Genomic DNA, 17,013 nt, shown 5'->3' on the forward strand with positions numbered 1-17,013 from the left:
TTTCTGTGATAATTCTATGACTAAAGAGCCCACTGGTGAAACTGTACACAGAAGGATGCTGTGCCTTCATCTCTATGAACAAAAAGAAATCAACCCAGTACTCAAGGGTGGAATGACATGAGCTTTAAGGCCCCTTCCAACCCAAGCTTTTCTGTGATAATTCTATGACTAAAGAGCCCACTGGTGAAATTGGACACAGAAGGATGCTGTGCCTTCATTTCTATCAAAATGCCTGAAGAAATCAACCCAGTACTCAAATAATGGCAAAAAAGGGCAGAAATCATTCTCAATTTCCTTACTTTTAATATATCTTAGGGCCAATGTTTTTCTTTGTTGTACTTGTGAGAAACTCCTCTTGAGTTCAAGAGGAGCTGGAAAAGTAGAGTGCAAGGGGTACTGTCATCTCCAGGGGAAGCCAGAGGAGGCAGAATTTTGGAAGAAAATTATTTTCAGGCAAATCAGTGACATCAAATACAGCTCAAATAAACAAACATTCAGTACTGATGCCAGCTCAGAGAATATATTCAACCTCTGCATGTGAAGCTATGCAGGTTAGATGAATGAATCATGGCAACCAGGGCTTGCTGATTGCAGCATTGCCAGTCCCGCGGCTCACTTGGAGCAGCTGGGATGTGAGGAGGGATGTACAGGTCACCGTGTGGCCCCCATGCCCTGGCACTGCAATGGCACCTCCAGGGACACTGGGAGGGGGACGGGGTGACAGCCCTGGCAGACCTGGCTGCCTGCACCAAAGGATGCTGAAAGGCAGCAGAGAGTGCTTTACCTGTATATGGGATCCATAAAGAACGGGGTGGGCCTGGCGTGCTGCAAAGAGGACTCTGAAGCTTTCCTCTGCTCGAGGTCTCCTCCTTTCTTCTCTCCAAAGACGTGGTTTTTCCGAGGCTCAGCCTGCCTTGTGCTGCTGGCTCGGCTTCGGCTGCCCATGCTGAGATCCAGAGGCTGGTCCTGGCTGGATGCAGAGGGGGCTGCTGGCTTTGAGGGGATGGGAGTAAGTGGCTTCTCCTCTTTACGTTTTATGGTGAGGTCAAAGGGAGACTCAGAGCTTCCCTTTGGGATCTTCTTAATTTCACTGGGTGATTGGGGCTCCACTTTCAAGGGTAACGGTCTCAAGTCTCTATCAGGAAATGGATACATTGATTGAGAGAATGCTGGAAAAAACGGGAGGGGAAACATGGAAGGGTAAGGTAAGGCTCCGACTTTTTTGTCTTGCAGCCCCACAAGTCCTGTTGAACCAAAGTACTTTTCAGCAATAGAAGCAATAGCCTTTATAGAATCATTCACTGCTCCTGACACCGCAGTCTGCTCCTCTAAGGATGGTGAGAAAATGGAATGATTGCTGTGGTCTTTCTTATTATTTATTGACGCCAGGCTCTGCAGAGAGCTTACTTTGTCTTTGAACATTTTACCATTTTCTTTAAATTTCTCTTTCTCACTTTCAATGTCACTTTCCAGATCAGAGCCCGAGGTGGTTTCCAGGTCACTGCCACTGGGGGTACTGACATCGTCAAGGTCAAGGTCACTACTCTCTGACTGGTCACTGAGTTTCTCATGTGGCCTCTCTTCAGAGGACCCTTCTGGTTGAAGCTCCACTGGCTTATTCTCCCCTACTGATGGTTGTTTATTTAGTGCCTTCAAAATATCCTGGGTGGCTGGCAGTATCTGAGGATTTGTCATGAGGGGACTTTGGCTTTTGTTTGTCTGATCTGCGCTCGGAAGTCCTTTAACAGGAGAACTAGTAGGTAGCAAAGGTGGCCTGTGGTACAAGCCTGAAGGAAACAGACCGGGGAAGCTAAAAGAAAATCCAGGAGCTGTTGGAAAGGTAAGACCAGCAGGATGCCTATTGGCTCCAAAATAGTCAGCAAGGCCCGGATTTGCATGATTCATATTAACCATGGACGTTTTATCCATAGCTGGGGTTCCAGGAAGAGAAATGCCTTGGCCAAAAAATCCTCCTGCTGCAAAATGGTTCTTGCCCTCACAAAATCTCCTGTGTTTATTTAAGGAAGACGTAGTGCTGAACATTTGTCCACAGTCTTTGCACTTGATTTGGGTTCTGCAATCAGCATGCATGCGCTTATGACGACAAAGGTTTGAAAACTGAGTATAGGATTTATGGCAGACCTCACCTGTATGCAAACAACAACAACAACACATCTCAGGCTTTGTGGTAATTGCCCCCACCCTCAAAGTTGTGCAAATAACACCATTTTTTACCCATCAAATTGTCAATGAGGAAGCCACAGGGAGAGGTCTAGGTGCACAAATGTATAAAAGCAACTGTACTGTTCAAAGTAAGGCATCTGAGCAGACAAATGTCAGAAGACAGCACCAAAACCCACTCCAACCAAGCAGAAAAGGTCTGGGATCACTAAAAGACATACTCTCCTTGTTTGCTCTTTGCACTGCACAGTGCTGCACGTTCAATACCATTATTCCACATTGCATTAGCCCCCAGAGCCCCCCAGCAGCCACGACCCCGTGCTGTGACCCCGCATGAACCCATGGTGCTCCTGTGTGAGAGCACAGGTGTCTTCAAATGGCATCCATTTATGTCACTATTCCCATGTGGAAATGAATCATTAAAATAAATATTTGCAGGACCAGACAGAGATGAAGCTGCCTCACAGAGCTTTCACTCTGCAAGAACAGGAAAGAGGTGAAGGAGAAGACAACCAGGTATTTCCTATTTCCAAGTATAAATGCAACAACCATTTTTTTGCTACTTACAATGAAAAATTTAATCTTGTGGAAGTCCAGGCTGGAACCTAGAAAACCTCAGTACTCTCACATGTCCAATGCATTTCTATTCATGCAGTGCATACAGTGCTCACAGGTGCCTGTAACTCTAAATTCCACATAGTAACTTTCCTAGTCTTAACATTGCTTATTTGCCTCTTGCACATGACAAGATAGACCATATTTCAACAACAATTTCCTTTAAGAATGAAACTCTCTTTGTTTGCACTCTGATGCTCAGTAAGAGCCTGATGAATTCCCTTTCAAACAGTTTTGGGATGAGAATGATTTCAGTCTCACAAATGCAGCATTTGGGAGAGAGCCTGGGAACACACAGGGGAGCAGATCTGCCGTGAGGTCAGGGCCTGATCCAGCCTGTGACACCCTGCACGCTGGAGCTCAGCTCCCAGCAACCTTCCAGTGGCAGGAGGCTGGAAGAGGTCCCAGTGGTGCAGAGTGAGACACTACAGAGTCAATCATATCACTGAGGCAAACAGGATTTTGGAGGCTCCTGGTTTTCTGGCTGTTACAAACCTTACAGAGCAAAGTGGGCAGCAACCAAACTAAGAGTCTGTAAGTAGAAGTGGAGTTTGGAAGAGGGCAATGATTAGTTCACCAGTGACTTTTTGCATCCCTTCTTGGCATCTTTTGGATGAGCAGGAGCATCAGGCAAGCCCCAAGGCTGTGCTGTGCCTTGTGCTTTTCCTTATGCCAAAATTTGCCTGTACTTCTGCACTACCTTGCTTCTAACAGTGTCAGCTCCAGACTTGTTTGAAAACAAGGCAGCACTACTATCAGCAAGCACTGTTATCCCTGCAAAAAATCCTTTTTTTTTTTTTTTCCCAGCAGGAAAAAGCATGTGGCCACTTTATTTTTTATTTAATTTCTGTTATATCATAAACTCTCATCTTTCACACATCAAAGCCGCACAACAATGCGCATTGTGTATTCCGAGGCCTTTTTAACAATCATTTTCATGATTCGAGACAGTCTGACATAATTTACAATGGCTCTATTTTAAGCCTGCAGAGGAAACTGAATTGAATGTATCCCATCCTGCACTCTTGGTTCCCATGAACTGCAATCACGTCCTCTGACTTCCACTCGCACCGGGGCCCGCGCTAACCTTCCTGCTCCTCCAAACCCCTGCCCTTGAGAAACTCCACCACTTGTTGCCATCTCCTAACTGTTTACCTCTTCAGCAGCCTGCTCCGTATCTCACCAACAATGCTCCCATTGTTCCCGGGCCTGATCCTGCCCCATCCACCCGTTTTTCCCCTGTTCACATCCCGCACTGACAGATATCCCCGGGACAATTCGTGGGGTAAACGGTGCAGGATCGGGCCCAAACACAGGAAATTTGCAGTGTGGTAATTCAGGAAGGAGGTTTGTTTCTGTGTATCAGTTACTGTTCCTGCTGGAAATCTTCATTCACAAGGAAAGGCAAGAAAGAAGAGAGAGAAAATCAAAAATCAAGCGAAAAAAAATGGAAGAGAAAGAAACAAAAGAGACAAGAAAGATGAGAAAAGATTATTCTAGTTTCTTGAAAATGCTTGGTTTTCTCTTGTTAAGTAGTTTTTGTCCCTTTAAAAAATAATTTATTTGCCTATTTAACATAGATATATTTTTTATTTTATATAGAATTATTTATCATTCATTTTTGTTCTGATTTTTCTGCAATTTCCTCCTATTTTTAACTTAATTGCAGGCATTAGACTTCTGTTCCACAGTCCAGGGTACAGAATCAGGCCCCTTACCCTCACTGTTGAGGCTTTACACAGTAATTTCCCCCAGCTCTCATGACACTAAGCACAGAAACCAAAATTAAACTGAGCCAAATGGTGACTCAAGTGTTGCATCCATAGGTTCACACAAGCTGGATGTTATGCATTTACTCCTCTCCCATGTATAAAGCAGGATAGACCATATGTATCTTTTCAGAAAACAAAATATCTCAAATAATGCATTTCTAATTATAGGCTATTGTAGAATTAAAAAGAAATAATGTTTTATGAACTTTTGATCTTCTACCAGGTTGCATTGAGGTCCCTGCTTCTTATTCACATGGCTTTATTAAAGATAAGGCTTTGATCAGGTTGGTTGGAGTGGCAAAGGATGGAAAAGAGATTGGCACAGATTAGTTCTTCCTAAAATCTGGGAAGTTCTCCCTTAAAGAACAGTGGTACATTATTAAGCTATTATTCTCCATTAATATATTCCAAAGTCAACAGAATCAAGAAATATTCTACTCTAGAGAAAAGCAAAAATATGCACTTAAAATTTTAAGACATCTTAAGAGGCTATTAAGGGAGATGCAAATTAATAATTTGACTAAATGCATTTTATCTCAGGTTTTAAATTAAATTCAATCAATAATGGCAATAGCATTAAAATACGTAAATATTTATTAATATAATCTCAGCAAACAATTAACAGCTGTACCAACAATTTACCTTTTCGAGCATTGAAATTATTTAAAACTATTTAATGAGGTGCTGCTTGCTCAAGGTGCCTCTTGCATTCAACAGGCATTCTGTTTAATTTTTAGGGCTGGCAGAGAAATTTTGTGCCCAGGTGGCAGCCCTTGCTCCCTGGAGTACTCCTGCTCTTGGGCACTGTCACCTGAAGCCTGGGTGTGCCACAGCATCAGTGACAGGCACACCCAGTGCCACAGGGACTCTGGAGGAGACTCTGTGTCTAAACTGCTTGTGACACCTCCACGGATATTCCCAAGGACTCCTCAGATAAATTTGTGTTGTAAGTTCTACCTCCTTTTCATCACACGACTTAAACTTTGTAGATGGAGGGTGGTTATCAACTTTAATTGTTTCCATGTATGAAAGCAACAGAAGCTGGGTTTGAGTTCTGCTGTTACACCTTATTACACCCTTTAAATCTCACTGCCATACTTTTAAGCAACTGACTCATAAGAGAAGCTCCCCTCCTTGCAGCTTTTACTGCTCTACAGACCCCAGTTTTAACACAAACCCCCAAAAATTGCAAAAAAATTGATCTCGTGCCTACGCACTCCGTACGGTGATTGTCTCTGGACCCCAAATTAGCCAGCAGTTAAGTTTGCATATTTTCTGCTTATTAAAAAAATTACTGTAAGTACTATTTAGAATATGTTCAGCCTATTGTGGCATGTGGTTTCTATTTGGGGAGGCTGGAGATTCTGCAAAGGCAGTGAGTAATTACCTTAGTGTTGGTGAGTTTTCACTCAGGCTTGGGCGGCACACTGTAATGAGAGACAGTTGCCATAAACAGACTGGTATGAGTAAATCATGGTGTGTGGCCTTCTGGTGGAAAGCAGATATCTGCTCTAGGTGACCCTACCTCACTCTCACAGCTCAGCAAAGCCCACCAAACATGTGGTCTCCAAACCTTTTTGTTGTGTAATTACATGGCTGTTATCCGTAGGTTGCTCCATGGGGTTTCATCCCTCATGCCACATGTGAAGAATACCAGTTGTTGTTTTGATTTATCAGGAAAAACAGCAACAAAAAAGCATTTGAGAGATTATTTCATTCATGAGGGGTTCCACTTAGAGACTTCTATGTAGGATGTTGCAATAGGCCTACCTGAGGAATCCCTACCTAACCAGAAGTTAGCTTCCTAATTAAGTTTAATAATTTAATCTGCAATCAGCTTTAAAAATTATTAATGATATTTAATATTGGATCTATTTATATATTTTCCTATTGAAAGAGTCTTAACCAAAATTATTACTAATGCAATGGCAGGTTACAGATTTTGCACAAATGAGTTGCTTAAGCCAATACTCCTCCTCTTGAGAAAATATATGAGTTTGTGGTCAATGCTCTTCAAAGATGTGGTGCAGATATTTCAGTAAATTATTGTTGAGAGCAGCAAAAGATTGAAAGGTTTAGCAGACAAGTAGGGGAGATGGTCAAGGTACCTTTCAAGTCACAGCAGGTGCCTGAAAAGGCCATGGTGGAGAGTAGCACTACCAACAACATTTTTAAATATTTTTTGCCTCTGCTTCCCTGGTAAAAAGGAGGGAAAGCAATCTGCACCCTTTCCAAGCAGGGTCTGGCTCAGCAGCAAATGCAATCTGTGAGGTGCTGAGGATCCCATTTAAGGCCAGTTTTATTGCTGGAGAAGCTGTTAGTGAAGATCTAATAGCTCAACTCAGCCCTCAAACTTGGGGCATGCTTGAGGAAGGTGGCAAGATGAACCTCACTGAACCACTGAGATTTGTTTTCCAAATCCAGCAAAAATCATGGCATCTGCTGTGGAGACTCTGCAGCCCAAAATCTGCTCCTAAAGCAGGAGGAGAGCAGCCAGCTCAGCACAGTGCAGAGCAATGAGGCTGCAGCCACCGAGCCTGGTCTGGCTAAATCCCATTCCTCACTTCGCATCTGTGCGTGGAAAAACATCCCTGGGACAACAGGTACATTTATACAGCACACAGTGTTTATCTGAAAAGGAAAATCACATGAAAATAACTCCTTGAATTGGACCACAAATTACCCAGAACTCATTCAGTAACTCCCAGCCCTTGTGGCACGGGTGGGGAACTCAAAGGGAGCAGGACACAACCTCCTGCTTCCAGACTGCGCTGCTTCGCGGCAACAGAAACAACACTTAAGCAAAGACGTTTAGTTGAAGACTTACATATAAAAGGTTTGACACTGCTGTGGATGTGTTTATGCTGTTTGAGGCCTGAAGAAGTGGCAAAGGTTTTGCCACACTCTGGACAAGCGTGAGCACGAGCCCCCACATGCTGGGAACGAATGTGCCTCTGAAGGTTGCTGGGGTCCGTGAAAACCTGCTAGGAAATGAGTACTGATTAACCAAGAAACTTGACTGTGGAAGAAGCCAGTTATTACAAGAGTCTTTTAAAATTCAAGCCTTGGAGCTATTTTTGGGAGCATTCTAAGGTTAAAACTCTTGCTAATGGCCAGAAATGGGAGCTGTGCCTGCAGGAAAGGGCCTCAGTTTCCCTGGATCACCCAAGTATTGTGTGGGTCTGTTCACCCCTTTGCAGAAGAAACATTTGACTTTGCTGTTAGAAATTGCACATTTGAGGTCACAGATTTATGGGAAATGAGTGAAAATGTGGCTGTTTGAAGCCTCTAAGCATTACTGCAATAGAAATACTTTATACTGACACCTGAGTGTGTGACAAGTAATCCTGTGCACAACTCAGAGCTAGAAACCAGGGCTTGGTTACATCTTACAAGTGTCAGCTGAATATGAAATTCCCAATATTGAAGCAAATCTACCTTAAAACAATTAAGTCCTCATGAAAAAGGGCCAAACTTTGGAAATCTGATAAAAAGCAAATGCAGAGTACCACATACTATACAAATAAACCCCACGGCAAGCCCAGTGCTGGGAAGTGATGGAGATGCTTTACAGATGAGAGCTGTACTCAGTGCAGCTGGGGTGCATTGCCATTGCTTATTTTTGATTTATATTGCAGTACTGTCCTGAAGTTTCAGGTCCCAGCAGCTGGCAGACAGCCTAGGGAATCCTCTGCCCTGTGTTTCCCTGGGTGTTCTTGCCCCTCATTGACCCTCTTATACCCCACCAATCCTTTCAAGGAGTCAAGCCCTGAGCTCAGGAATGCTCAGCATCCTGCATCGGTGCCCATTTCAGACTCCACAGCCATTTCCAAATCAAAAAAAGAAATAAAAAGAACATATTTTCAAAGTAGAAATTAAAACCCTTGAGAAACCATGTGGAACACAGCAGAAGCCCTATGCCCTCCTGCATCCCAGCCTGGGGCACCCCCACTTCCAGGCTCCCCTGCATCCAGCAGCACAAGAAGTGCCAGGCAGCCTAAAAATTCACTGTACCTTGGCACAGTTCTCACACTCGTAGTGCTTCCCGCTGTCGTGTGACATTTGGTGACGTATCAAGTTGGACTTCCAGTTAAAAGCTTTGGGGCACTGGTCACACTTGTACTCCCTCTCCTCACTGTGTGACAGCATGTGCTTCTCCAGGCTGTGGAAACAGGAACAGGGCTCAGTGAGACGTGGGTTTATAGGAAGAGGAGAGAGCAGAGCACACAGTTACAGCCAAAAGAAAGAAAATTAAAAAGCCCCAAAGGCCCAGTCCTGACAGAAATAAGTCCTGTGAGTTCCAGGCTCACCCCAGCCAGGAGGCAGAACTTCCTTCTCCCCACCAGAATAACACATCCTCTCATGTTTTGCCAGGCCACTTGCAAGTGCTCCAGGAGATGCTGCTGCCATCACTCCCCAAGGAGATTATTTCATACACCTCTCACTATTTCACTCTGGTAATTCTTCCCTGCAGTCTGAATTATTTCTGCCTTATGACTTTCCCTCTAAACACACCTTGGATGCCACCACCTGCTATAAATCCACTCCTTTGATGGGAGTCAATTTTTCTTACAGCAGGAACAGATGAGGAATAACTCCTCTGGAGTAAGACAGGATGAGTTTAAGAAGCCTCTAGCTAAGGTACACCACACAACTGAAGTTATTCTTGATGATTATTATTAACTGTGTGCAATTGTGTGGTTGTTTAGTCATTCATTTCTTAGTGGTTTATTCAGTCTATTATTAGGATATTCAATGTCCACCTAAATTCTGTTGTACATCTTTAAATTAAACTTTGTCTCTGAATTTTTATCATTCATTTGTAGCAAATATGTATTTTTAAACAGCTGTATTGTTTGGTCACATACAGAGTCATAACTCACACCACTGCTTGAGGGAAGATCACTACATAATGCAAGAGTGGATTCACAGAAAACCCACTGGAAAGTGGGAATTTTAGCCTGGGATGCCCAAACTGTTTTCACATGAAGTTCCCACTGACCTCTGCTGAATCAGTGACCAAACCTGCTGGGGTTACAGCCTTGTTTGGGTTGTGTAGCCCAAAGAGCAACCTCCATTCTCAGCCACAGGCAATGGAAATGCTTTCACTCTGCAGATGCTCTTACTTCTACCCCTTCTTCTTTTATGGGGGAAAAAAAATTCTGGCTTCTCTTCCTAATACTTTTATAACAATTGACTTTCCATCACATAAACAAATTTGCCATAAGACCCAGAGAAACTCTTGTGGCACCAGCTCCCAGACTGGGACATCAGCACTGGGCACTCCTGGAGCCAACACCCCCATCTTCTTGCTCAGCTATTTCCCCATCTAATTACTCATACCCTCAAGCACGGCTCATTTGGGGCCTTTGTTTTATATAATCTGGATATAGCACACTTTGGCACTTTTTTGCAGTGAACTGTCTGTGTGGTGTATGAGCCTTTCAATAATTCAGAAGTTCAGAGAATGGCTGCATTCACTCTCATTTTTCACTCTTTCTCACAGTACTGCCCATCTATTTATGATGACTTGTTCTTTGTTTTCTGCCTTTTCTCTTCAATATTTAATATTTTAAGCTAAATTTACATTTCCTCAATGATTCCCATATGTTAGATATCGTCCCCTCACTCAGAGGGAGAAAAGAACTTTAACACTGAATAACTCCCAACATGCAAAAACCTCGCAGACCAGAGTCCTGCCTCACCCAGGCAATTCTTCTGCCTTGATCTGCCTCCATCAACTCCTTGGAATCAACCCCTCAGACTGAAAATCAGACACGTGGAACACACACTGCCCAACATCAGCCAGTGAACAAGCAAGACCATCACAGAACCTGCCCCACTCAATCATGTTTTAAGCACCTTCTCCTACCTTTGTAAGTCTGGGAAGACTTGGTCACACTCCTTACACTCCTGGATTTCATGCACGTCCTGAAGGTCATTCTCGTTCTCCAGCTTCTTCTGGAAGTCCTCCTCCACCATGGAGAAGGCGGAGTGGGGTGTGCTGCAGGGGAACTTCTGGTGGTCCACCAGCTCAGCCTTGGACTCAAAGAGCTGGTCACAGTCCTCGCAGCGGTACTGGCGCTCCTCTGCAACACACAGGGGTGGGCACAGGGACACCAGCTCAGTTTCCACTCACCTTTAACCACCACCCCACCAGAAGCTGGATGATGGTGTGGTTAACGAATTGCTCCTCAATAAAAAAAAGAGAAGAACCTCAAAAGAAAGAAGGACTCCTAAGAATGCCTTATAATAAGGCTTTGATTCCCTGTTAACTGCCTGGGTGATATCCAACAGGAATCCCTAACACTGGCTTAGGACAAAAGTTTAAATACCAAGGACAAGTGTTTAAATGCCATCCTAAACAGAATTATACAGGGTCTAACATGGACATCCAGCAGAGGCTGCCAGTCTGTGCATTTCTCAGTGAAAGGGACTGACTCAGACACAAACACCAGCATCTAAAATAGCCAAAAGGGTGTTTAGAGTTTTTTAAAGACTCTTAATTTCCATAAGTCCTTCTGCAGCATCCAGCCCTGTTCAAAGTAAGCCAGAGATGCATGAAGTTAAATTCTTTGCTTTGAATTCCAAAAAATTGGTCATAATTTCTTGCTGAAAAGTGTAGAATATCAGCAAAGTGTTACTTTGGAGTGAGTACTGCATTCCCTTAACTAGCAATGCCTGCAAAAGACTAGATTAGCTGAAGAAAATCCCAAAAAAAACAAATTTGAAGAAGAGCATCCCACAATGTTTTGTTTTGGTTTTTTTCTGCTGTATTTTCTAGTGTTGGTCCATACAAGGAGCCAGACACCCTGGTTGGTTCCAGATATAAATGCCCTGAGGCTCTGAGTCAGAAAGGCACTGGCTGGAATCCCCAATGAATGTTCTTGGTTGCTACTTGACAGTTGAGCTGATCCAGAGAAAGTGTCATGGGGCTCTGCTCTTGGCTGTCCACGAGCAACACTTTGGCTCAGTCTGCTTCTAAATTAGCCCTGTGGGACGTGATCCTGCATGTGACTGCAGAGATTTCCTCTGTGTCATTTGTACAATAGCTACTTGACCATGGGGACTAGGCAGGGAGGAGAGTGTGCTGGACACCTTCAGCAATAACTCAAAAAAGTTATCACTGGGGGAAAAAAACCAACACAAACATCCCACAATGTTTTGTTTTGGTTTTTTTCTGCTGTATTTTCTAGTGTTGGTCCATACAAGGAGCCAGACACCCTGGTTGGTTCCAGATATAAATGCCCTGAGGCTCTGAGTCAGAAAGGCACTGGCTGGAATCCCCAATGAATGGTCTTGGTTGCCACTTGACAGTTGAGCTGATCCAGAGAAAGTGTCATGGGGCTCTGCTCTTGGCTGTCCACGAGCAACACTTTGGCTCAGTCTGCTTCTAAATTAGCCCTGTGGGACGTGATCCTGCATGTGACTGCAGAGATTTCCTCTGTGTCATTTGTACAATAGCTACTTGACCATGGGGACTAGGCAGGGAGGAGAGTGTGCTGGACAGGGGGACACCTTCAGCAATAACTCAAAAAAGTTACCACTGGGGGAAAAAAAAACCAACACAAAACCTAATGGGAATGAATGTATAATCCACACTTTTTTCTTAAGAGAACAAGAATGTACAAGCAGTTACAAGAAAGGGGAGGCCTGCCCTGTTCATTGTCCCTGAAACCCTGAAAATTTGTAAAATGTCCCTCTGGGCATAAACTGCAACATGCTGGGCATTAAGCAGATATCCCACACCCAGTCCCCACTGTGGCTGATAACCCACTGCCCAACAGGCAGCTAAAGGAGATTTTGGAGACTGGGGGACAAATCTGAGCAACAACTCAGGAGTTTCAGAGGAAGAATCTGTGTGTGGGATGAGTAAAGGACAAATGTGAGGAGTAAGAAAGGCTGAGATGTCCTCACAAGTGACAGCAACATTGGCAATCAGATTTCCTCTTTTCAAGGTCACAGTTGTTTGGCTAAATTACAAAAAATAATCTATAATCAGGGCCCATATGTGTCCTGCAGGAGCAGCACAGTCTTCAGATAAGGACATGGATTGCTGTTCTTCTTTTGCAACCCCACAAAAAAAATCAAGTTTCAATCAGGAACAGAAAGGCAGAAGATGGACACATGCAACCACAGTCCAGCTCTCCTCTCTGGCTGCAGTGAAGCCATCCCAGTTTTCAACAGAAGAAAAAGTCTTCCTAAACTCAGGGTTAATGTCAGTGATACTTTCTGTCAGATGAAAGAGTAAGAAGAGGCTAACCGTGGATGTCCGGAGCCATTGTTTCATGTGAATAATCTTCACTCTTCATGAACAGTAAGAGCTCCTCTCCTGGTTCAATATCTGCTACCACTCTGTAGAATATCTGGGAGGAAAAAAATGGAAAGAAAAAGCAAGGTAAGCACTACAGCAGGCAAAGAAGCACCAACCCCTGCTGGTGAGTGTGGCAGACCTCGCGGCCAGAGCCTACCCACTCATGATGAGCATGGTAAGGCTGCTCCTTCCAGCCCCAAAGCCGTTGTGTTTTGGGCTCTGTGAGGATAAAAAGGACTGCTTTCAACAGCCTCTGCTGCAAAATGAGCTGTGTGATGACTGCAGATATCACCAGCAACTTGTCTGCTGAGTTATACCAAACCAAAGCACAGAGCAGCCATAAAACACATCCCTGAGTGATCCTGGTAAGAGAAGGAACTCCTGTTGCACGGAGAAAAGGTACTGGAGTAACTTTAATGCTTGGACTCAATTATCTTAGACGTCTTTTCTGACCTTGATGTTTCTATAATTCTAAAGCAGACATGAGGAGATATTGGTGGTTAAGCCATAGGCATCCAGCCCTCCATTCCAACCATCCAAACAGTCCAAAAAACCCGTGAGAAGAGAAGCTTGCAAGAACCAGTGCACCTGGCTATTCCTTAGCTTCAAATGGAAACCAAGGGAAAATTCAGTCCTGGATGAAGAAACACCCCAAGCAGCCAAAGCTGCTGGTGGTGGCCCTGGCTGGGGACACCTTGGCCCCTCATAGACGTGATGCTGGGCTGTGGGAAAGAGCCCTTTGGGGTGGCAGGCGGCTGTGAGGGAGGGCAAAGGGGACACCCTCCCTTAGGTTCATGCACCAGAGAAGCACACGCCAGCACCACCAGACTCTGCTGAAAGGAAATTCCCAAAATCCATCTGGCTGCTTTCTGTCTCAGCAGGAAATGTGAAGAGCACTAAAAAGCTCCATGAAGCAGCTCAAATAAATATTAGTAACTTCCTCGGGCCTTGTTAAACAAAACCACATGACAGCTATGTTTCCTACGCTAAAAAATGATGCCTTTGCTTTTTCTCAGTGTTTTTTAAAGGTTTGCTCCCAAACTCTCAACGCTCATTGCAGTGCACAGGGAGAGAGGCAGAAAATCACCTGCAGTGATCAAAGTCCCACAGATGAGTTTGTCACAGGTAGGGACAGGTGTCTGGAGGCTCGTGGGTACCTTCCCTGCCGGGTCACCCAGGGTGGTGCTGTCCCTGCCCAGGCACACGCAGAGCATCGCCCACCGGCAGCCAGCACATACCGGTGTCCTCCAGGAGGTGGCCGTACAGCCTAATCCTTTCTGCCTGCACAAGCCATGCCCACTAAATGGGCTAAATACCTAAAATATATCCAATTTGGATGCATTTCCTCGGATATGGAGGGTTTTTTCCCCGCAGTTTGTCCCAAAAGCCGCTGCAGAGAACAGTGCAGGGAGTGGCAGTGGAGGCTGCTCATCCCACACCCCGGGGCTCACCCCTCACCAGGTGACAGAAGTGCTGGCAAAACACATCAAGCAAAAGGTACCAGTGCCACAACCCCCCACTTGTGGCAAATTTTCCCCATAAAAACCAGGAGAAGGAGTTAATGGGCAGTGTGATCCACCCTCCCTCCTCAAACCACCAGCCTGGGCTGTTTGGGCTTCCCATTTGTATCTCTTGTCAAGGGGATTTCAAACTCCACCGAGCGTTTTGGAGGCCAAGAGAGCCTGGAAGTGTCCTGTGAATATCCCTTCATGCAGCCAGGCAAGATTTGGTACCACAATCCCCTGAGGATCCAGTGGTGTTGGCACTGCCAAAGGATACAGGGCTGCCTGATGGGCTTCAGCGTGCTGGGGCTGCACTGAGGCAACACAGCTCATCCCAACAAAGGCCAAACCACAGGTAAATGGAGCCAGCTTTTACCTCCTGCAAATAAACCCGGTGACAGTGCCACATCCAGTGAATATTTGCTGCAAGCAATGCTTGGTTTTCTCTTGTTACGATGGATGTATTGAAAAGCGGATTTTTATTTCCAGAAGTGTAATGGCCTCTGCGTATCTGAAAGGTAAGCTGGATCTGTGGAAGATAGGCCCAGTTGCTGGCTGGTTTGGGGTGAAAATAATGTGTAGAATAATGACATGTGCACACTGACTGAAGAGATTTCTGGAGACCTCTGTCTTGGGGTAGAAGCAGAAGGACAGGACACAGAAGGAGCAGCACACAGCCAGGAGACAGAAGGACTTCCACCACCCCAGAGGGACTGTGCCAAAGCTTCTGCTCTGCCCAGGACTTGCTTCTTCTCACAGGTTTTGTTTCCCAGTCAGGTAAACACCGCTGTTCTTCCTGGGCTGGTTTTGCACCCACACCGAGGAGCGAACAAAAACCACAGCAGAGCTTTCTCTGGTATTTTCCCTGTCCCATCACAGGTGTCTGGACAGACCTTTTCACCTCTCAGCACAGAGGGAGGACACATGGGCTGGGGCATAAAGAGGGTCTTGTTCACAGGCGCTGTGCTGGGGAGCATCACTTCTCTGGGGCAGCCCAGAACGATGCCACATCTTTCCTGCAGCTGGGGGACACATCCCCGAGCAGGAGCAGACTCTGCAGCCAGCTGTCTTGTCTGCATTGGTATTCAAAAATCCAAAAATGATCCAGCTACCTACCAGAAACTGCCTGGCCAGCCTCTCTGTCCCTCAGCAGGGAAACAAGATGAGTGTTTCAAAAAACTCAATTTTTTAAGTTGAGCAATGCTTCTTTACTTTGCATCTCACTCCTAACATTCTCCAAAACAAAGGCTGAGTGACAGATTTCCAGCTCTGGTATTTTCACACCACCAGAGTCTTAACTTTAATTATTATTAAAAAATAATTTTTAAAATTTTTCTATATACAGAAAAAATTTACCTGCACTAACCCTTTATACATAAATTTACATTGCCGTGAGAATCTAAAATAAAACATATTTAAGTTTAAACCAAAACAATCATGCAGGTAAATTTATTCTGATGTAGAAATGAACTACATTGCCTGAATTTTGAGGCAGCAACAGATGACTGAGGGCAGGCAGGGAGGGGGGAAGTTCTGCAAACCCCATGTGGGGAACCTCACAAACTCTCCCCAGCTCCACAGGGACCCCTTGGGCTGCCTGTGTTTTGCAAGAACAGCACCTCCACCACGGGCAGTATTTTTTGTATTAGGAAATGCTATCATAAAATAAGTGGATTTTTCAATTGCAAAGCTTGAAGATTTCTGGCACACAGTCCTGACTTTACTGTAATTAATGAAAGGTTTCAATTTTCTGGCTATTATTTCTCCAGCTGACTGATGCTGCTCCATTAACCAACTTTTTTGGGTTAACCTGCACTGGGGTCTGCTTGAGAACAAGTCAAGGAAGAGCTTCTGCACAGGAGAGAAACAACCAGAGGAGGGGGGAAAAAAAAAATAAAAGCAAAGTCCAGATGCTCATTTCACATGCCCTGGGATCAACGGTGTGTGACTACAGTTTATGTAGGAAGAGCAAAATCGGATTCAGGTCTGGAAACACTTTCAAAGTTCAGGGGGTCTGAGGTGGGGAGAAGCTGGGGGAGGCCAGGCTCATCAGTGCTCTGTGCCTGCCCACACCCACACTGCAGGTCAGAGATCTGTGCTACCGAGCAGAAATAAAAGCTCCCAAACTGCAAAGCCATAAAGGGAAAGGGGAGGGGGGGAAAAAAAAAAAGGAACACACACAATTCACTTTTAAATGGCTGAATAAGGCCTCATTGTTATGAATCCCAGTTTACTTTTCCTGGTCAGGCACTTGAAATTTTATTTATGCTTAATAGACTGCATTTGGCATGTGTAAAGATGACAGAAGCGTGAATTATGAACGACCTTCGACCTATTCAGGAAGTTGTAATAATTGAAATAATAGCGAAACGCGCTCCCCGCGAGCTCGGCTGGGGCCGCGCTCGGCCGCTGAGCCCCTGTGCTTTGAAGCACCCCAGCCAGCCCCCTGCCCCTGCCAGCCCCACACTGCCCTGCCTGGACCCCCTCTGCTGCCGTCAGCATCCCCCAGAACCAGCAGGGGTTAACTGAAGTTAAGGTTTTGGGGGGAAAAGCAGCAACTCAGTCACTGAGCGTGAGCGAAGGCAGGAACTGCCATGCACACATTTGTGCTGCCCCAAAGAGGAGCTGA

The 17,013-nt window shown here is 45.0% G+C and overlaps 1 protein-coding gene across 8 annotated transcripts in view; it reads right to left on the reverse strand.

Annotated features, from left to right (window-relative positions):
* MECOM (MDS1 and EVI1 complex locus) overlaps positions 1–17,013 on the reverse strand; it is a 322,308-nt gene that overhangs the window by 23,054 nt on the left and 282,241 nt on the right. For 4 of the 8 annotated variants that reach the window (XM_039713580.1, XM_039713582.1, XM_039713585.1 and 1 more), the window contains 5 exons: positions 12,832–12,934; positions 10,441–10,657; positions 8,583–8,730; positions 7,396–7,552; positions 785–2,147 (listed from right to left, as the gene is read on the reverse strand). In XM_039713580.1, the coding sequence (XP_039569514.1) occupies positions 785–2,147; positions 7,396–7,552; positions 8,583–8,730; positions 10,441–10,657; positions 12,832–12,934 (1,988 nt within the window). The remainder of the gene's footprint in view (positions 1–784; positions 2,148–7,395; positions 7,553–8,582; positions 8,731–10,440; positions 10,658–12,831; positions 12,935–17,013) is intronic. The other 4 variants (XM_039713581.1, XM_039713583.1, XM_039713587.1 and 1 more) reach the window with 3 other exon arrangements.

This window comes from Passer montanus, unplaced genomic scaffold (genome assembly GCF_014805655.1).
Source record: "Passer montanus isolate IOZ18808 unplaced genomic scaffold, ASM1480565v1 scaffold29, whole genome shotgun sequence".
NCBI classification, from domain to species: domain Eukaryota; kingdom Metazoa; phylum Chordata; class Aves; order Passeriformes; family Passeridae; genus Passer; species Passer montanus.